This window comes from Haliaeetus albicilla, chromosome 17, assembly GCF_947461875.1.
Source record: "Haliaeetus albicilla chromosome 17, bHalAlb1.1, whole genome shotgun sequence".
NCBI lineage: Eukaryota > Metazoa > Chordata > Aves > Accipitriformes > Accipitridae > Haliaeetus > Haliaeetus albicilla.
This window is the reverse complement of record NC_091499.1, coordinates 7,127,134-7,149,821: the sequence shown is the minus strand read 5'-3', so window position 1 is coordinate 7,149,821 and position 22,688 is coordinate 7,127,134. Positions and strand designations below refer to the sequence as shown.

The following is a 22,688-nucleotide window of genomic DNA, read 5'->3' as shown; positions in this document are numbered from 1 at the left end:
TGAAAAAAAAAGTGTATCCAGTGTTTTCATTTTTCTTGACAAGTCTTAAATTATTCATCTGATGACAAGATTTTGAGAGAGCCATGGGTTTTAACTTTCTAATTTCTTGTTTGTCTTTTCTGTTTTTAGGTCCTTGGGTCAACATATTATTTGAATGTATATCGTGTGACTTCTATTTTGTTTTTACCATTTTGCAAACTAATAAACTTCAATACCACAAAACTGTCTGGTGGTCCCATCACCTACCAAAAATTTACTCTTTTTTTTCCTATCACACAGTTGAGAAAAATAGAGAAAGTGGGCAGGGATTTGGAGGGTACTTTCAATTCTGAAGGATAGGTATTGTAATCTGTCAGATTTTGTTTCTAATCATTCTAAAGTAAAATAAATCAAAACCAGTATTGCAGGTTCTCCATTTGGGGTGCTCCAAAATCGTTACAGTGGCACACAGGAGTATTTGCAACATTTAGATGGATGCTTCTTTGTGTTTCCAGGTGTTTGTAAAGCTTTAGGTTATTTCCACACAGATTTCATTATTTTGAACTCATGAAATAAATTTTTCAAATTTAATTGTAGAACAGTCAACAACAGGAATAAGAACCGTTAATCCTCCTGAAGCTATGCTTTTAAGCGAGATGTTTCTTTTTCAGCTTTGATTCTATTCCTTTGTAGAAGTGTATTCATATTTGCGAATTCACTGTTTCTCAGTTTTGCTTCGCTATTTAATTCATTGATGTGAATACCAATCAAGTCCAGACTTCTCAGTATCTTACCTGTTTAAGATATATTTTAATATTATTTTACTATGGCAGCAAATAGTGCAGACTTCAATACAAAATAGCATACAATAAATAATATTCACAGCAGCCTCTGGTATTTTTAACATGTTTCCATTGTAAATGTACTTACTAATTCCCTTACTTCACAAGAGTATTCTAATCTCAGTTGAATAATTTCTTTAGCAAGGACTTTAATCAGAAAATTGACTTTTAGAGTGCTTGAGCACTAGTATGTCATTTCATCTGGCAATCTCAGTAGCTGATGAGGTACAGGTTCTGTAAATGGTAAAAAGTGACTTGTCATGTTATGGAAATAACGTACCACTGACCTACTGTCCATACAAGGTATCTAATTACACACCTGTCTGTAGAGTATTCTTATAATATGCAGGAATATTGCCTCGATATCCAACTTGCTAATCCCTTAATTACGAGTGTGAATACTGCTAACTGCCTAAAGCAATTAATATGGAAATACTGACTTTTCTTCTCCTGTACTCAGAAGAGTGCTGAGGCAAATGGATATTTCTGCATCTTTTCCTTACCTTAACTCAGAGAGGCAGAACAGTCACCGTAGCCAGGTGCAGCAGCCCTTGAAGTCGGTGGAGTGGTTGTTGTGGGATGATGGTTCAGACGCAGATTTAACAGATTATCATTGACTGCTCTCCAGTCTCTTTTCCGCAGGTACTTCCATTGCATAGTTTCAGTGCAAAATGAAGTCAAACACTGCTACTCAGCACTTTGGGGATGCTTTAAAGACTGGATATTCCTGTATTGTTCAAAGTACTTACGTGTTTCTGAAATACTTAATCCTCTAGAACTGCTGAAACATGAGAATGCTGAAGATAGTCATTGAAATTTAATGGTCAAGTCTCTCAGTATATGAATTTGGCCCAGGTCTATAAAGTAAGCCTGCCCAATTAATTGTATATCTGTTATATTTCCACCTGTTGCACTTAAATGCCTACTTTGAAGATGAAAAAGTTTTAAAAAATCATATATTAAATGTATTTATTGCATTATTTCAAAGTGTTGAAAAAAAGGGCTTATTCAAAAAACATGCAAAAAGCTTTAATGAGAAAACTATTAGCAGATAGCTAATTGAAGTAAATTAAGTCCTTAATGAGACAGAAAATGGCAAGCTGAATTACTATTTTTCAGCCATGCATTGGCCAATGCATGTGAAAATTATAATCAAAGGAAAAATTAATTTGTAATAGCACAAGAAACTGATATTTCAGAGGACACTTACAGGTACAGTGACCAAACACATGAAATTGATAAATGCATATGTGACTGCCTTTTGCTACTGACTGACTTCCATGAAAGCTAAGGGAGCTTTCATTTCCCAAGCAGAGATGGCTCAATGAAAATATTAACCCTCAGACATTCCATAAAGGGAATTCTTTCTCTATATGGAAGTAAAAGTAGTCAGGGCTTGGCCCTGATTTACTCTAAATCTTTATGCATCTTTGAAGAACAAGTGAAGAATTCTTTGCTTTTAAGTTGTTTCTTCAGTCATTGCAGAAGTATATGATACTACTGACATCTAAAGAAAGCAATCGTGGTAAAGATCCCAAAGTGAGATGAGGTCCATGTCATAACTCTGTTTGGGAGCAAACATGTTCCAGGTCAAACACACAGTCTGTTGACTTGGTCAAATTACTCAGCTAAGCATGAAAGTCAGTAAAATGAGGTTGTCCAGATTGTCCAGTTGTAACCAAATAGATGCCAGTGTGTGGAACCCAACTAAAGAAGCAGCCTTGGAAGATTTTTTCATAATGAACATACACAAGATTAGTAAATTGTAGTTACTCAACACCCTGAATTTTGCGGTGTTCTAGCTTTTCAGGTCTTGATTTTGCAAATTTTATGTTATCCTCTTAGTTTTCAGAGTGTAAGGTAGAACTGAATTGTTCTGAGAGTAATGAGAGATGATTATCATTACTAAGTAGTATCTTATTGGAGTACAAAATACTCCCCTTGTGACATCATGTCAGAATGACATTTATTTGCATCTTTGGTGGTGAGAACATGATGATGAAGCACAGCTGCAAAGTATGAGAACTTTCAGAATAAACTGAAGGCTTCTTAAGTTACGCAGGGAACTATGTGGTACTGGCGCTAGAGCCACAGCTATCAGGCTGCTCTGTGAAAAATTAGACTACTCAAAAATTTTCAGCCAGGATGCTAAAGAGGAAAAGTCAAGAGCTACAAGAATTTTTAGGACTGGAGATGGTGAAGAGATGGGTTTTGCTCCCAGTGAAATGAGGTTCACTGAAGTCAGTGGAGAAGGGGTTCTGTTGATTACACTGGACACTGGACCTGGCTTCTGAGGAGTTCATATAGACAGACAGAATGACAGCCATAGATCATTCTGGCTTTTATGGCTTGGCCTTACAGTTAAAAAGGCAAACTTAATCAGTAATTATGTGCTGCAAGACATTTGTTGTGACATGTTAGGTTAATGATCCTCTTCCCTTAATTCTCTTAATCCTCATCTTACTTGTGCCCTAGTTAAAAATGAAAGACCTCAAGCACTATCGATTTCCTCGTATACAACAGTCCTGCATCCAGGGATTTTTGTGGCATTTCAGGCACCAACAAAATACATAGATTTGAATCCAGCTACTTGCTGTAGCGATCCATCTGGTATTTATATCAGCAGAGCTGCCCATAAAGAGATTCTTACCCTGCATTACAGACCAATCTCTTAATTGCACACTTTTTCCCTTTGTTATTTTCTTCAGCCAGCATATATACAAATACATACATGTACATTGTAATACTGTAACTTTCATATACAGAACAATATCTGCCAGTGGACTTGGAAAATTCATGCATTGCCAATAGGCAATGTCAGTGCTTATTAAGCTCATGAATGAAATTAAATGCCAGACCCTCTTAATGTATAACTTTCTGCATCTGCTTATTAATACAAACCTACTAGAAAAATTTTTCATGACAATTTGACCTTTCTCAAACAATAATTCCTTATTCATGGTCAATTAGGAGGGTTCCCCTCACTTAAAAAAATAGAAGAGGACAAACTAATTAGATACCTAAAATAAAGTTGTTGAAATGGCAGTTGATTTTTTCTAAGTCAAATCTATGTATTTTACTCCCTCAGTTGGGAATACATGCCTACATGCAGCACTCTTTTTACAAAGATTTAATATAGCAATGCGCCCAGGAAATTGCCTCTTAATTTAGTGTTTACACATCTTTGCCAAGAGCAGTTTAATTTTAGATATAAAACTCTTCTCCATATAAGATTGTCCTGCCTTGTCCATGTAATACAAAAAAACATCTGGAGAGTTCAGTAAATATCTTTGTGGGAGGGTAGGTGGTGGCTGAGAGTTAGAGTTGTTTTTTATTGCTGACAGCAGTTTTTAATTCCACGCCATTTTTTAACCTTCAATATGGTTCCTCTGGGGTTATATTTGAGTTCAGCATCTTATTTCGTGCTCTCTGCGGGTTTCCTACACCTGAATGATAGTGTTGTAGACCAAACTGTGTGCTGAAATGAAATATGCTGAGCTAAGAATATCTAATTCTTCAGCATTTGTGCTTTTAGAGGTTTCATAAAATAATTGCCTGTGTTTTTTCTAGCCTTCTGCTGTAAAAATCTCATCTACAAGGCAAACTGGATGAAGTATCACAAATAATTGCTTTATGATGAACCAGTTTAAGTGCATTTTGTGTTCCATTTCAAAATTATTTCTATATATATACGTGCTTATAGAATCATAGAATCATCATAGAACAAAATTGGGTTGGAAGGGACCTTTAAAGGTCACCTAGTGAACCCCCCCTGCAGTGAGCAGGGACATCTTCAACTCGATCAGGTTGCTCAGAGCCCCGTCCAGCCTGACCTGGAATGCTTCCAGGGATGGAGCATCTGCCACGTCTCTGGACAACCTCTTCCAGTGATTCAATACCCTCATTGTAAAAAATTTCTTCTTTATACCTAGTCTGAAAACCAATATATATTGGTTTTATATATGAAAGCAATATTTTAAATGCAAAGGTGGGGTTTTTTCATCCCAAATATCTAGGTCCTCTTTGTTTCATCCATAGTTTTTAACTCCTTAGGGTTGATTTTTATCAAAGGCTCATGTAGACAGTGGAAAAGCTTGGCAAAACCAGTTGCAGATCATTTTACTGCTGATTTCAACATGTCTCTTGTGTAGGCATGTCTTGCAGCAGTAACATGACAGGGGTTAGACAAAGTGCAACCAGCAGAAGGGGCCAGTAACCCCTGGGTTCAGGACTGGTTCTGTGGTTCAGTAAGCACTCAGCAGCCTTTAAGGTGAGCCCATTTCCTTTCACACTGCAAGGGACTAACACCACCTCTGTAGTCAGTCACTGTCTATCTCAGCTGGAGAGACAGTGACTGATAAATAAAACTTGGCAGCTTATGAAAACAGGTGATAGATGCACAGAGATCATCTTGGTATGCCCTCAAGGCCTTTTAAGTTACTTTGCTTGCAATAAGAGGATGCCAGAAGACCGTTATAGTCTCTGTATAACCTATATATATACATATATATATACACACAAACATATACACAGCTGTATGCCTAATGTGTACTATACGTATGGTTATTCTGCTTCATACTTGCTGCAATTTCAAAGCCATTTCAGTTCTTTTTTTCTCCTGTACTTACCTCTTTCTAAAATACAATCTGCCTAACAAATGCCATCGCGATCATATGCTTGAGTGTTTGTTGTCATGCTGAGAGAAGGTTGCTCTGTGGAGCTGCAGGTTCATCCCATCAGTAGATCATCCTGCATTAATGCCTCAAGCACTAATGCTAAGAAATCTGTTCTGAGTTCCCTTAACTAATAAGTGACTCTCACTCCTTATCAGCGTAACAAGTAACAGCAAGAGCTTTGTAAACAGAGAACACCACTAGGCTTTGTTTTTCTAATCTGTCCATATCCTTGATTACACAAGAAACACAAGGACATGACAAGAGAAAAGCACCTCAAGTTCTCAATGAAGCCTTAGGGCATCAAGCTGTGGCGCAGCGTTTGGTGTTACATCCTGCATGCACAACCCCAGTTCCATACAGCACGCACTTTGTTATTCTCTTTTGGTTACTCTCTAGGACTGTAGGGACTGGGACTGTAGCCCTTGTATTATACTGTCAGCAGTGTGAATTATGTATCGCAACAGATAAAAGGAGACTGTACAACTAGTTTAAATGGGAATTTGCTGCACCCACATCGTGGTCCCGTTGTGCTTCCAGGTCACGACAATCTGGCCTTGCAGTAAAGCAGAATGCAGCACTTGGTCTTTTTCTGCATCCCATCCAACAGAGATGCTTCATATTAGCAGCGTACTTCAGAGTCTTTTCCAGAATCACTAGTGCTCTAAGTTTGCTTGTTATTTTGTACACTTTGGTCATGAACAGCCGTTGGGGATGTGGGAGGGAGGTGGGAGGATCCCATCATGTGAAAGGTAAGGAACTATTTTATAATCTGGCAGAAAGCTTTTCCCCTAAGGGCCGTAGGACTGGCCACTCCTGATCCTCAGGGCAAATCCAAATATCCTGATCTCACTTGCTCAGGTTTTATGCTACCACAGTTCCGTCGATTTCAGTGAGTTCACTGCTGATAAATATGGGATTAGAACTCAACCCTAAATATCAAATCCAAAATAGGTGAAATATAGTCTCTTACCAAGTGGGAAGTTTTGTCATCTAAATCATTCTGTTTTCCAAATATTCTGCCAGTTAAAATGCACTTGGGGGAAGATGTTTTCATGCATGCAGTTGAAGGCAACAAAACTGGCTATAAAAATTTGCCTTCTCTAAAGTGGGAAAGGGATACTAAATATTGGCAGAGATGAGTGATCTTCAATAACTTACCATCAGTCAGCTAGTGTTACAGGCAAAATAGGCACCCCTTGTGCCATGCCACTGCATTGCAGTTGCCTCCCTTAAAACCTGGTCTCTGGAAAAACCTGGCAGCACCCACCTCCTACTGATTTGTTCCAATGTGCCAAAGTATAACAAAATGTTTGTCCAGCAACACCAGCTGTCCAGGGCAGTTTGTGAACTGCCTTTGATGACTGCTCTACTTTGAGCTACAAGATAACAGAGGAATCCTGCAAAAACACGTAACAAACAGGAGCTAATAACCTGGTCTTCAAAAGAGGGGGAGCATCTTGCAAGGCAGTTGCCTTACAAACTTGCAATATTTTGTGCATCCAGAAAGCAGCAAATGTGGAAGGTGTCCTTTCCCTGATTACCCCGCCAGAATAGTCCACATCTTGTTTCTAGAATGCTTTTTCATGTATAGCTATGAAGACACATACTGCTGCTGTGACAGACTCTGCTCTAGCAAGAATTTGCCTGATACTCCTCAGCACCTTGCTGAAATACAGTGTTAGCATCTGTTACTCAATACCTGTTAAAAACAGTCTTAAAATACATTGTGCTTTCAGATGGGCTTATTTGTAACAGAATAACATTTGCGGTACTTACTGATGTAGCGACTGCATAAATAGAAGCAGATGCAGTCATGATCCTTCCAGGCTGCTTCACCTGAGCAGTTCTGCTTCACAGTATCCAGGTTACCTTTGGAAATTGTTTCTAGAAGTTCACTTCTCCACAGAACAGACAAAAAAAAAAAATCTAGTTCTTCCCTTAGGCAAGGCATGTGAAATACTTGTAACAAACGGAAAACCTTAGAATTGAGAGTGGGAGGAGGAACACTCCAGTAACACCATGTTACTGGTATTCCAGTGTAAAATTCACTGACGCTTCACCAGAGCTAGAACCACACTGCCCTGCTGGTAGTGTCAAACTACGACACAATGGAAAGTGTTTCCCTTTTTCAAAAACTTTAATAGTCCTTATCAGCCTAATACTTGAGCACCTCAGAGAAATCACTGAACCTCAATAATGCTATAAGGAGCTGAAGAGATTGATTTAGGTAACAGAAACTGTGTACGGGGAGAACCAGGCATCCTACATAAATCCGTTGTGTATGTTCTGAAGTCAACAGAAAGATACAGGCACTTCAAAAGAGCCAGCATATGTTTGGATGGTTTTCTTCAAGTGAGATAAATGTCTCTCTCTTGACTAAAAAGGGAGCAGAGAGGACTGGCTTAGAGGATGCATCTCACTTTTAAATGTCTCCTAGAAGTGAGATCAACACCACACAAAGGCATATTCTTAAGACTCCTGAGGAGTTTGAAGCAAAACCAAAAAAGTAAATATAGCTCTCTCACAACCTACTCCAATAGTTTAACCACTGGTCAGTCTATTATGTGTTTTACTTAGTTTATTATTATTGGTACTATTTATTATTTATATATGAATTTTATATCTTTTTATATTATACTATTTATTATTTTTATATTATCAATTTATTTTATTAGCACATGTTCTGGTTTTTTACCCTACTATCACTAAATCACCATACAGGTAGTACAACATAGAAAATAAATGATAAAGGGGAAAAACTATGTATGTATCAGCTCTTAACATAAGTTTATGCAAAGTGGTAACCAGATGGGAGAAAATTCTTTTCAAGCATCTAATTCTAGTAAAACCACATACCTTGCCTTAGAACAACTCTTTGCTGTTTTGAGAAGTGTGGTCAGCTTAGCAGAATGGGGCTATATATGGCTATATAGAAAATACTCCACATTAGACCAAGGCATTGTATCTGCAGGGAGGAAGCAAAGAGCTAGTACGTGCTGTTAAATTAACACTGTCAAGAAAATAGACAGCTATCTCATATTAAGCTTTTATTTGTTGAAAATGTACATTTGTTCCTAGAACCAGCAATACAATAAGCAGAAAATAGGGCCTCGTTTGTTTGGAAGCAAGGAAATAGAAAGGGACACAAAGAACATCCATGGGCAACTCCTATGCCATGGACAGGATAGTTGCCACCTCCTTCAGTTGAGGTTATTGCCAATGCAAAATTTGCTCTCCTTTAATACTTTCATTAGCCACTGGGAGGAAATTAGTGCATAGGGAATGGAACAGTTCATCAATTGGAGAAAAACTTCTTTGCCATCAGCTGATAAGTGATTTTGCCTGCAGGGGGCTGCTAAAAGTCCCGTGTGAAGAACCCACACAAGTATTTCACTGGAAAAGGACAAAGTTGTCAGCTTGGAGGCCGGCGTTTTCTGTAAAGTCATTGTGGCTGGGTAGCTGCAAGCCAAATTCAGAGTCTCACTCATCCTGCTTTAGATTTGGATTTCAGCTACAGCTATCACACATCCTAGATCCACGCCAAGCCCCACTGAGGACCTCATAAAGGTTCACCATCTGGATCAAATGGCTGCTTCAGGTGCAGCAGATGATTTCTTAAGGTTTGAATTTGTTTTCACTGGTGCTGTTGTCTTTTAGGTAAATCAACAGAATGTGCATCTGAAGAGGCTGTACTGCTTTCCTTAACCACATTTTATGATTACCAGCAAATAATAGCATTAACCTCTCGCAGAGGGGAACAGAATGACTCTAGCATACAACTGATCCGAGCAGACAGCTCAAAGCTGTGATCTACTCTTTCCGTCAATATAAACTGACAGTGTGATTATGTACCTTCAAAACAGGAATGTGCTTTGGTATGGCTCAGGAAATACTTACCAAGTGTAATTATTATTTAAACAGAGCACCCACAAAAATCTCATCACTCAAACATGTGGATGAGGTGTTTTATTCCAGTAGCCCCTCCTTGGTGATGGAAATAACATTTTCATGTTTCGATAGCGTTAAAGCTTGTTTTTAAAAATGCTTCAATGGAAATACAACATACATGTTGTTTCCATGCTTGATATTTGTTATGCTTGCTTTTCAAAAGAGCTACTTGTTTTTCCCGTTTTTCTGCAGCAGTTAAGATCATGGATGAACCAGAATCATCAGGCGATGACATTTTAGTTACAGCCACCACTTATGAAACGTTGCCTTTCTTTATTGGTTCAAGTGATCTCTCTACCACGCAGCCTGAAGATGTTATTACAGATGCGCTACCATCAGACCAAAGAGCACCGCTGCCTGCGGCAACCAGCCCGCCCTACAGCCATTCGGAGATCATCGAACAGTCCCCTGAAGTCCCGGATTCCTCAGTGCCCGCCTCTGAGAGCGTTACGCCCGATGGCACTGGGACAGGAGTGCAGGACATTGCTGCCGAGTTAGATCACGTCGGTCCGATGAGCACAGCAGCACTGGAGGAAGCGGAGCACGGCAGCGGTTATATCTCAGTGCTGACAACTGAGCCTGCAGAAGCCACCCCAGCTCCTACGCTGAAGTATGTAACTACCAGCTCCATGACAACCGCAGCCAAAGGCAAAGAGCTAGTAGTTTTCTTCAGCCTGAGGGTAACCAACATGCACTTTTCTGATGACCTCTTCAATAGGAGTTCGACAGAATACAAAGCACTAGAACAACAGTTCATGCAATTGGTGGGTGAAAATCAACTTGAACAACACTTGCAATAGTTGGGCACGGTTTAACGAAATACACTGAAGAGCACAGTATCTTAACAATATCAGACCCTACTACGGTTCAGTCTGATAAGCTGTATTTTTAAAGGATCCATAAACCTGGGATGCTCTCAGGGTGTGAAGAAAGAGTTTATGCAGCCAGCGATGAAAGTTTTCACTTGTTCAAGAGACTCCAGATATATGCCTGGCATGTAGTTTATTTGGCTTTTTCTTAGATTCACATCAACAGTATAGCAGTGCTGATTACATCTAAGGCTTGTGTCTACATGCTGGATTTAAAAATAGGCCTTTTAAAATATATCATAGCTTAGCAGGGGGAACATGATTAGATACGGATTTTCTCCATGGGTACAATAGGGCAGCAGGTCAGCTCAGTAACATGCCTATTATGCTATGGCCTAACCTGTCTGGATTGAACGTTTGAAAATAATTAAAGTTGGCTTTTGAGTGAGGTGATTTTTTTCTCTTCCAGATGAATAAACTCCCCAGCTGCTGTGCATTTCATTACAGGGGAAATTGCTGCCCATCCATCTCAATATATTATTGAGAAAGACACCAAAGTCCTGAAGAAGATAGTGCTAAACAGAAAAGTTAATTTGGTGGTGGGGTTTAACAATTGTATTAAATTCAGAGAAATAAGCGTGTGATGCGTGTACTTGATAATGAAAAGTGACTGTAAGAGAAATTAATAGCAGGTAGACATCGACAGTAAGCTAAAATAAAGGCAAATTTCTCTTTTGCAGCTACTTCCATATCTTCAGTCCAACCTTACAGGTTTTAAGCACCTGGAAATACTTAACTTCAGGAACGGAAGTGTGATTGTGAACAGCAAAATGAAATTTGCCAGGACAGTGCCATACAATATCACAGAAGCAGTACACTGTGTTTTGGAAGATTTCTGTGATGCTGCAGCCCAACACCTCAATTTGGAGATCGACAGCTATTCCCTGGATATTGAGCCAGGTAAGACTGCATTACTAATGTACGTGCAAAATCAAAACCAAGCAGATAATCTTTTCCAGATTGTTACAGCTTCAGAAATATTACTGTTGTGGAAATAATGGTATTAGCAATAGCCTCCCAGTGATCAGGAGTAATAAGAAAAAACAAGATGTTGCAAATTATCTGCAGACATATTTTCACACTATAATGAAATGCTGGGTTCAGGTGTTGGTCTGCGCATGTACACCGACTGCTCTTCAGAGCCAAATACAGTAAACTAAAAACTCTCTAGAATAAGGGCTGGGTGAAGACAGGTAGAAGGAATGCTCATGTGCAGTTTACAGGAGTGACTTAGGCAAATCTTGCACCTGAGTATGATTTTTGCAATGTTGTAAGCAAACCATAGTTTAGAGCATCATTAAATCTGTTTTTAAAGGGCTACAGAGTTCTAGACAGAAGGAGATAATTTCTAGGAATAATTGTATTCTACAAATACTCACTGACCAGAGCATGACAGTAAGTAGCACTCCATAGATTTGTAATTCCAGAATCCCTCCTGATTTAATACCTTTCAAATAAGTCTGTAGTCTTTGTTAAACACCTAGATAGTCAGTAACAATGTATCTGGACACTATTGTAATGTCAGAAGCTTAAAGTTTTCAAAAACTGCATTGTTTTATAAAATTGAAGCCTGGATCTATTTTCAGGTTCTCGTAATTATTTCAGGGCTGAATTTAATTTCATTGGCATGGAGAAGAATACTACCAATACCTTAGCATGCAGATGCCTTCAGCAGTTTTGGTTAAGCTGTCTTTTTATGTATAGATCTCTGACAACTCCAGAACAGAAATCCCTCTACAATTCACACAGGCAGTTTCTAATCTGTTTTAATTTTACGTATCTCCTTGTGGCCACTAAGAGCATACATAGTGTGTGGTAAAGAAAGTTAACAGAATCACAGTATTCAAACTTTCAAAAATACTGCCATGATAAACTGATGTTTTGCTGAATAAAGTATTAAATGAGTTCACTAGAAAGAGTGAACTTTGGGCTGCCACACATCTCTGCTTTGGTAGTAAATTTTCATTAAATGAAAACTAAAACAAGAAAGTTGCTAAAATGCAAACACAGAAAAATTTAAAAAGCTTTCATCTTCATCCGTATTGGTTGCTTTACTGATGTGGTATTTCAACATTAATTTAAGAAAACAATTATCACAATGAGTTTGCAGAGAGCTATTCTTTCAAGGCTTACGAACAGCAGCAAAACGTCAAAATAGAAGAAATTATGTTTATAAAGCCAGTATATTCCCATACAGGTGTTTCAAAGCCCTACTGTCTTTTCCCTTCAGAAAACAAACAAACAAAAAAAAAACCCCCGAACTGTTCAGTAAATTAAGGTAATTTGAGCAAATTCCTATTTATTGTGAAAGTAAGAGCCATCTAGTGGTAATAATGTTATACCAAATTGAAACACTGATAGGCACTGACAGTCCAAAATACCTATCAAGACTCAGCAGCTGCAAAAGGCTGACTGCACTGGTCGTAAATAATACCATAAAGAATAACCTAGTGGGCTTTTAAAATACCTGCATGCATTATTTTTGTGATCTAAACAAAGTGAAAACACAGAAAAGATAACAAAGTACGGCAGGTACGTAGCCCAACACTTTATTAAGGAAAATGAAACATTATCACCAAAAAATGACCCTCTAACGCAGTGAAATGCTCCTGCCAAGCTCTACTTGTCAAATAGAAATGTGCTGAGACCTTTCAGCTTCAGCCTGCGTCTCTGTACTAGCAGTATCAACTTTTACTTCCACTCCTATAATGGCAAACTGTAACCATCAAAACTGGGGAGAGACTTACAGGAGACATGCAGTTAATGTAGCTGTTACTGTTTTAATCTAGTACTCGATCATACAAACCCTTTTATTAACAATTTTTCCTTTAGAAGTGTTCTGGTTTTGCTTGGTGTGCAATTCTGTGTGGGGTAAGAAAAGAATCTGTAAGAATTAATATCCCCTTTTGATTTGCCAGCTGGTTTTGTTTCATTAGAGACTAAACTTTGTAATTCCAATCAGTAGTATCAATGACCAGAGCAAAGTACTCGGAACTTTTTTTTACTTAGGGTTTTTTTGGGGTGGGTTTTTTTTTTGTTTTGTTTTTTACACATAAGCAAGGGTTTGCCTGGCAATAAAGTTACTTTGTAATTCATTGCATTACTTTGATGCCCAGTTGTTAAGAGTTTATGCATACATACATTTACAGTCCAGGAACAAAGCACACCCCAAATCAACATCCCCATATAGCAAAGGGAAACTAAGCATGCTAAAACTCACTAGTCTAAAATAAGAAAAATAAATTTAAAAAAAAAAAAAAAAGGAACTAGCCATAGAACTATAGAGGGGTTAAAAGTGAACAGCTCTGCTGGATTAATTTTTACCAGTTAAGCATATCCTAGTGTGTGTCTGATATTTTCAGTACTACTATAAAGACTGCAATGCTCATTTTTCATTGAAATTAGTATTACTGAGCGTCTAGTATGGAGCATGAAGCAGCTCCGGAAGAAAATTCTCAGCCCAGTTAGTACCTACAGGTACTAGCTGCAATATCCCATATGAATCTTCTTTTTAAACTATAGATTTTTCTTCTAAAGAAATTTTAAGCCCACTTAACTAAAAAAGGCCACATAGCCCAGCTCATAGCTGTGTATATGCTCACATGTCCTTCTCTGTGCTTTCTTTTCTTGTTTTTGTAATTAAAACCTTTCTGGATTCACACACCTTATTGAAACTGTTTGCTGGCAAGAACAGACTTTGCATCCCCTGGTCTGCTTCTCATCTTTTGCCTCCTAAGGGCTTTACCCCGCAGTACACAGTAAACTGCCTCCATGAGACAAGACTGGGGGATGCAGCCCTCCTCCTCACCACCCCATCAGCACAAGCTGGGTGGAGCACTGCGTTAAAATGCCTCCTTCTGGGTCTTTTTTTCATTTCTAGTAAGCAGAGAATGGGAAAGGAGAAGTAGACTTGTGTGACAGCAGATGTTAGGACTTCAAGCTGCCTCTGAGTCTGGCCTTCCTATGAACATCAGCAGGCTCATCTTCCCTTAATATCACAGAGGCATCTCTTCATAATATTTAAAAAACAAAACAAAAAACCCAGCAAGTTTTCCCAATGCTAACATATCACTTCAAAAAAAAAAAAAAAAAGCCCTGCAAGCACATATTTTGTCTAGACCGTGCCAATATTTCTAGGTTGCAGCCCTCATAGTACTGTGCAATATTCAATAACCTAATTCTCTCCCCTTGTCATATCCTAAATTATGTGTTTAAGATCATTACAGCCAGAACTATTTCTTACACATATGCAAGGCTGTAGCATAGCATCCATGAGTATAAAACTAGCAATTACAGTTAAAAAAGGATAAAAATATACAAATGTGAAAATCCTTGTCAGTGACATGAAAATAAAATCACAGCCAAATAGTGATGGGGTAAACAAATGTAGAAGTAAATAGAAGCTTGTGTGCTTGCTGTGTCATCTACAGAAAGAAGGATGCGTGTCCTTTTACGCTAGACTACATCCTCCCATTAACATGCACAAGTAGCTGGCCAGTAAATGTGAATTGTTTTCTCTAGCTGCCACAAAGCCTGCCAAGTTACTTTGGGGTAACGCATCAATTAATGATTTACCCATCCTTTACAGCTGATCAGGCAGACCCATGCAAATTCATGGCATGTGACGAGTTTTCCGAATGCATAATGAATGAGTGGACAAAAGAGGCTGACTGCCTTTGTAAACCTGGGTACGCAAGCCAAGACGGATTACCCTGTCGGAGCCTGTGCGAGCTGGAACCGCATCTTTGCGTCAATGGTGGGAAATGCGAGTTAGTTCCAGGAAGAGGAGCTGTCTGCAGGTAAATAAATGGTGCTTAACATGAATTCTGGTAACAGACCCCTGGTATGTCTATTGCATGAACAAGCAGGGCTGAGTATATACTTTTCGACAGCACAGACTGAGCTAATAAGCCACAACCTCAACATTCAGATGCTCTAAGCTACACTGCAATACCCTTCTTCGGTATAAATAGTCTCACTATGGATAAATCCATTTCTGCCTGTTAGTACACACAGAACATCATGATCTAGGTATTTTTTAGGGATGCTTTAGAAATTTATTAGAAATTCAGCATCACTGGCAGAGATGAGACATACAAAACAATGCATTCTTTTCAGATTTCCAAATACATCTTGGAAAAATGAAGCAACACATTCATGGTTTTGCTATTGATTACATAGTAGTATTTCAAAAAATTCCATTTTTCTAAGATGTATTAAAAAGGATATCCATATTCTTATAAACACACCAATGAGCACTATTCTGATTCCAGACCACCCACTAAAGCACATGAAGGCTGCTTTCAGGGCTTTCTGGGAAAGACTTGAAGATTAGCAGCTCCTCCTAACTGCAAACACATTCCATAAGGATTTTTACATGAAATGATGTTAAGCCAATATTGAGAACTACCACAGTACTTGAATGTCTTAATTCTCTCTTAAAAGAATCAAGTTTCTTCCCACTGTAAGACTAGACTATCCAGAGCATTACGTGAAACTGCATACTAGACTGGCACACAGTAGTCCACCAGCCACGTGTATAAGCAAGAGATAAGTTACAATTCTTGCACTTGTTTATTGTCTCTTAATATTGACTTTACTAGGTTAATGATACATCTTTTAGCATACTTAGCATTAATGTCAAAAAAATAAGACTACTGAGCAAATTATTCATATGATAATTTCACTCTAACAACATAACTGACATAATTCATTTTCTGCAGTGGGCGTCACAGAAATGATAATAGAAGATTATGTTGAATTCACTGCAGTTACTGCTGAATTCCTGATTTGCAGAGTCACAGTAGTGCAGCTGCAGTATTTTGTACTAGAAATCAGCCTGTGAGCTAACGAGGTCCTCTCAAAACTTTACCAAAGTAGCAAAGGGTATACAGCCTATTCCTCCAAGACCAACGCACTAAGGAAAATAACACCTTTCCATTTCAGAAAAGCCCCCATTTGATGTACAGTAATAACCAAATCATCATTTGGAATGATACAAGTATTAATAAATGAAACTTTTTGTGAATTCTAGCAAGTTCAAACAAACTTATGACCAGTCTTATACTGACAGTTTGTGCAAACTTGTACAGTCTGCAGAGAGACAATTATGGCCTATTATTTGCTTTAGTCAGGCACTTGGTTTGCTTGTGAATTTACTTGGAACCACGCTAGTTTTTCCACTAACTAGAACCCCTGTGTTCTCATATAAAATATGGCAATCTTCTCCCTTGCTTTAAAGGGAGCTATTTGTAGTAAAACTCTTATTTCAGACCTTGCTACTCAGATACAAATGTTATTTCAACTTCACCTGTGGGGCTAGAAATTTGTCAGAGATGTTCCAAATGCATTCATTTCCTTAAAATTTATAGGTTGGCAAAAAATATATCTGTCTCTTTATTTAACACTCTCATGAATCTAAGAATATTATCTTTCCTCTATTATCAATCATATTATTTCATACAGACATGTAACAATTAATTGTACTGGGAATACTGTGCTTGTATTTAAATGCAGATTTTCCTTTGTTTTCATTTGAGGTACTCCATATTTTCTGCCTTGAAGTTCTGTACATTTTTCTCTTCCTCTCCTATTTTAGATGCCCTGTACGTAGACATGAGCTTTACCACGGACAGCGCTGTGCAAAATTTGCTCCAGAACCCATACAACCCTTCACTTTTAAACCTCTCATTCTTGGCTTACTAAGCCTTGTTTTTCTTCTCATCATTTTAATTATTAAGTTAAGAAGAAAAAGCAAAAGAAACTCTAATTTGCAGTAAGCTGCTCATGATCTTTTTCTTCACATTTCAAAATATTCCTTTTTTTAATTTTGCAATTTAAAATCTTACCTAAACAAAAATGTTCTGCATTGTAGAAGTCCTACTCTCAACAGCTGCAATTCAGAAAATGCTGTAAGGATTAATCCTGCTTTTGAACATGATGAACCCATAACTAGCTTTTGTCATACGGCTTGTAGTGTAAGTGCTTGTGTCAGTTCCTCAAGGATCATTGATCACGAAGCATTACATGAACTTGAAAACACAATTCAGCATGGAGGTAAAATGCATGGAAATCCTTTTCTTACCCCTCAACAAACAGTCCCACCTCAAATAGCAGGTCCATCTTCACGTATTAACTCTACAACTAAATCAAATTTGACTCTCATCTCTTGCTGCGCAATTTCAGAACTAAAAATACTAATTCATTTATTTACGTTCCACATTTACTGCTGTGTAGGTTTCATAACAGGACTGTAGAACCGCTTTTCTTACAGCTCTCTTGCATGGCTTTGGTGGTCCATCCCATCTGAGTGCTTCTTGTGATTTACTGAAATAATTAATCTGGTCTTTTTATTTTTTATTTTTTTTTTTAAACTGTTGTAGGTCACCAGACCAGTTTACAAAGCCAGGACTGACAAGTTAGTCTCTGAAATTCTTCATTTCCAGCATTCAGCCAGACAAAACCAAGGTTTGTGACTATTTTCAAGAGCTTTAAAAATCTGAGTTTCAATTTAAAGTCAACTTTAAAAAGTTGAGTTTCCTGTCTGTCAATGTTACCAGGAAGCCTTTTTGTACTAATACCATACAAAGAGAAGCTCGGGGTTTTCAGATGCTTGATATGACAACAATCCCTTCTTAAGTGCTTTTATACAACAAAGTTCCATTCTGTATACCCATCTGCTAATGTGGCAGTCACTGAAACAAATGAAGGAAGAAAGAATATCTAAAACGACAAAGCCACACAGAACACAAACCAAAGGGCAGGTTTTAACTAGCAGTAACAGATCATTTAAAAATGTGTGCCTGCTTAAGCTACATAGAGTTTGAACAAGTAGGAATTGTAACTTGAACAGAATACTGCTCGTATCTCGAACACTATTTCAAGTTTTGCAACTCGAAACCTCTTGTATCTTTGGGGGGAAAAAAAACCAGACAGAAAGGAGAAAAGCCAAGTCACAAAATTTTCTAAAATTGCCAGGCTGTCTCTTACTTCTGATGTATCTGAGGATGCTCTCTTGAAAGGTAGACAAAAAGCTTTTACTTTCCCATTTTCAGTTTTCTGAATTACAGCCCAATTAGGAAGAGAAAGGTTTTACTATAGCTGTTAGTACCCATTATTACTGAGGGTAGTATCAGTACAGGATTGCCCTGGCACTGGCTATATACTACGGGAGACAGGATACCGGGGTACGTGAATCTTTGGCTTGAGCCAGTACATTGTCATGTAAATAAAGGAACAATTAATGACACCATATAGAAAGATTACTTTTCACTGATCTTCATCACACCCTGGTCTGGTCTCTTCAGTACTCCAGGTCACAGTTACAGACAGATGACAATGCGGGGACTGGCAGGCAGTGAGTGACAGAGACCGACAAGTCAGCAGGAAGCAGCAGTTTGGAAAAGCTCAAGAATGAATTGGCTTCGCTGCTGATAAAAACAAGAGCACAGACGTTTGCAATTAGTATTTTACATCCACCTTAAAAGAAATGTGTCTGTGGGTAACTGCAGACCAATAAGCTTCCATACCAGCTGAACTACTTAAAATTACTACTTACAACAGCATTAAATATTTTATGAAAGGAATAAAATGGCACATCTGTGGGAGAAAACCAGGCCTCTGTCATCTAGACTTTATTTGAATTGTCAAAAGTATATTGACAAAGCTCCTCTCAAGATCTAGTCAAGGAATTTAATTTAGTGAGAAGTTGAGGCAACCAAGAAATAGAAATGGGTTTAAAAAAAAATTAGGTGGTTTTGGCCATTTTTCACCATTACTTAAGTTCTAAATGAGTGTTCACATCAGAGCCTTTATGTTGAATGAGTTCTTAATGATTTGAAAAAAGTCAGTGGAGGAAGAAAAATGTAAACACAAACAGCTTTTGTTAGCTGAAACTAAGAGCACCACTTCCATATCACAATGTAGAAAACTCCTTTGGGGCTAGATTTTTAAAACAGAATATGGCACTTGAATTGAATTTGCAGGAGGAGGTGGATATCTAGAACTCTTAGGTGAAACTGAAAATTCGTCTTTCAGTTCTGTTTTGCAATGTGTAATGACAGCATTGACAGCTTTTTAGGACATACTATCTACAGTAAGTACAGCTCTGTATTTATAAAGGCGTGTACGAAAAGAAGCATAGAATTCCAGTAGAAGCTAAAATAACCTTCAATTCCTTCCTAAGCATGAAAAATGTCTCCAGTTTAGTTACAGGGTCACTACACGGAAAATGATTGCAAAACTTAGTTATCAGACGGGGTTTTGTTTGGTTGGGTTTTTACCCAATTAGTCATCCAGGAACTAACAAACATGTTTCACATCCAGGTGAAGAACTTTCTCTTCCTTCTCTCTGAGCTCAGTAGAAAACCCAAGTTCTTGCAAACAGCTGAAAGCCACCTTTCTACATGGTTAGGTCTCTGGGAACTTGGTGTGCCTTGCTCCACAAATCATACAATATGAGGAATAAAATGACTGAGTCATCTTTTTTTGGGCCAAAGCAGAATGTGACAATGAGCTAGAATTTACACATTTGAGTGGATCAGCTCGTTCAGATTGAGTCATAAGGCCAACAAGTCCACATCCAGTTGGCCTACTATGGCTGAGAGTCAAACATGCCAAAGTTCTCCAAAAATGATCCTGCCGACCTGACTCTCTGCTGCCCACCTCACCTACACGTGTGCTCTCTGCTCCTTTGAGATGAGAGCCAAAGACACCACCTCACTCAAAATGCAACTTTTCTCTTGTAGTATCTGCTGTCCCTGTTAGTGACTGCGCTGGACACTCTCTGCTCGGTGAAAAAGGTGCTGAAAAATACAGCACACTGCTTTTCAGCTGTAAGGGTCTTATGTCAGGCTGTCCGTAAAGTCTATTATTTTTCAGTTGGTCTAATGGATGCTATTCTATAAACACCATTTATTTGTGCTTGTACATGGCATGGGTGAGTAAGCTTCTTTTTCAAGACATTACCTGGCAAAATTCAGTGACGGTTCTAACCCCCGAAAAGAAAAAGGATCTCATCTAGTCTTCACAAACTTTTCTAAGCTTGCAAAAGAACTGTCCTGCAACAAATACCACAGAAAATCAGTTTTATCAAACTTAGGTAAAACCTAAGAGGATCCAGAAACCTTTGACACAAAATAGCCCAGAAGCATTGGGAAAAAAGCACTGGATAAGAGGATGGTAGAATAGTTTGTTTTATAATACTGAATCTAATCAGCATGGACAAAGACCCCTTCATTTGATGCAATTCAGACGAAGCCTGAAAGTCATTACAGATTCTCCCCAAGAAATAGATAAAATACATCACTCTTTGCTCATCAAAACCAGTAACTGACACATAGCAAGATCCTCTGAAACGCTGACTCAGCCGTCAAGAAAGATGACTGAAATTAAATTTGAGGTGAAAACAAAGACTGCCATTTGTTTCATCCTCATGTCAGTCACTTGGATCATCAAGCAAACAGTATTTTGGATTAAAACACTACAACAACAATACAAGTTAGCCTGTTAGATCTCCCCCACCAACATCAGAGATTTAGTGTTTCATTACCAGAGGGGAAAGACGACCTAAAATACCATACAGAGATGGAAGTGTTGTGCTCTTAGTTCAAGAATACCAGGGGTCAGGTTTTACAAATTTACAAGTTTGCATGGCACAGATGCCGCTCTCACACTTAAAACAATGCGTAGAAACTGAACGTCCCAAAAGATTGTTTCATCCCAGGTCTGCTGTAACTGTGAATCTTGTAGATACTTTAGATATGGCTTCTTTTGTAGCACACTGCATTCTAATTATTTACAGTCAAAAACATGTTCTTCAGATTACGGTGGTATCGGTGGTAGTTGTTTGTTGTTTCATACAGAAGCACAGCATTGCTGTACCAGGGAGAAAAAATAATAAATATTACTCTGAGCTCAATGACTTAGTATGTAAATAATAACTTCAGGATTATCTCAATTCTCCTTACAATGAACTGGAGATTATCTCAACAGATTTTAGTGAGACCTTGCCTATTAGCAGTAGATAAATAATACATTTTCAAATTAAAAAAAACGCTTTTCGAATGTCTTACGAGAGTTTCTCTTACAGGTATTAGAAAAAGAAGGTCTGCATTATTCAAGACTGGACTTCAGGTTGATCATGCATATGAAAAAAATTCAAGGATTCCTCAAGATATAACTTTTAGCTGTAACATCAGTACACATCAAAAAAACTGTTTTATTAAACAACTTGACCAAGGTGACCAACTATTTGACCATGTCTAAAATTTGCCTAGTAAGAAGTCACCAGTGTTAAGATGCATGCATTAAGCATCCAGGGCTTACACATCTTAACTGTATTTTCATTTAAGAGCCAAGTGCTAGAAACAGATTTTCCTGAGAAGTGACTTTTTTCAATATTGTATGTCACAGCCATTTGGGTAAAAATGTCAAAGAAACTTTACTGCATTTCTATACCCTTTTATTAACCTTCCTCACGTACACTAATGTAAGTGGCAAACATGGAAGTAAGAGCTGTCATTGACCAAAGGCCACGTTAAAAGCATTCAGGAACTTTTTCATTCTCCCCCTACCACGCTCACATAGCAAATCACACAGAAGTTGGGATTAATTTTTTTATGGTTTCTGTGAACATCAGATTCCTATTTTTCTGATAATAAACACATTATATATACACATATATATATACACACCTCACTGCTTCGTTTCCGATGACAGTTAAACTGCCAGGTTATCCTAAGGCTTCCAACTTTTTGCTGAGGCACAATGCCTGCAGCTTCATCTTTTCCAAACACGAGGTTTATACTCACAAGCACCCTCCCAGTAGCAAGTAGATCAGAGTTGCACATAAGCACATACACTTTAAACTCTGCATACACACAAATAATTTTGAGAGGTTACTATTAGTTTTTGTAGAAGAAATCTAAGCAGAAAATGGGTGGCCATTAAGTATTTTGTAGGCTTAGTAATTTATGCTCTATGGATCCACAATCCTGATTCAAGTATGAGCATTATTTTTACCTTGAACACCTCTTTCTTGAGCGTATCTGTATTTACATGCTGCACCAGTGTTTTGTAACGTTCAGGCACTGTTTGCTGCTCGGTGCATACCAGAACTAGTACTTACAGCTCAAACTGAGCTTCTACAAAGTTCATGACTATACTGGATGACGGCTCCTCATTCAGATGTGAAACTTTCATGTATTCAGGAGAGTAGCTGATTTTAGTGACAATTCTTTTTACTTTGTACCACACAGTTACCACAGCAAAGACTGAACTTTAGTTTACCTTATAACGTACGCTCAAAAGAACTGTTTACGAATTCCAAACGACTAACTGCACAAACAGATTTGCCTGCAAAACCACCAAAACTG

General features: G+C 38.1%; 1 protein-coding gene across 2 annotated transcripts in view; it reads left to right on the top strand.

Moving 5' to 3' along the window:
- IMPG1 (interphotoreceptor matrix proteoglycan 1) overlaps positions 1–21,984 on the top strand; it is a 64,192-nt gene extending 42,208 nt beyond the window's left edge. Inside the window, exons 13-17 of one of the 2 annotated variants that reach the window (XM_069804706.1) lie at positions 9,638–10,209; positions 10,995–11,214; positions 14,903–15,113; positions 17,697–17,781; positions 21,404–21,984. In XM_069804706.1, the coding sequence (XP_069660807.1) occupies positions 9,638–10,209; positions 10,995–11,214; positions 14,903–15,113; positions 17,697–17,736 (1,043 nt within the window). In that variant the 3' untranslated portion in view covers positions 17,737–17,781; positions 21,404–21,984. Of the gene's footprint in view, positions 1–9,637; positions 10,210–10,994; positions 11,215–14,902; positions 15,114–16,912; positions 17,090–17,188; positions 17,670–17,696; positions 17,782–21,403 lie in introns of those variants that run through there. The other variant, XM_069804705.1, reaches the window with a different exon arrangement.
- Positions 21,985–22,688: the final 704 nt, after the last annotated feature.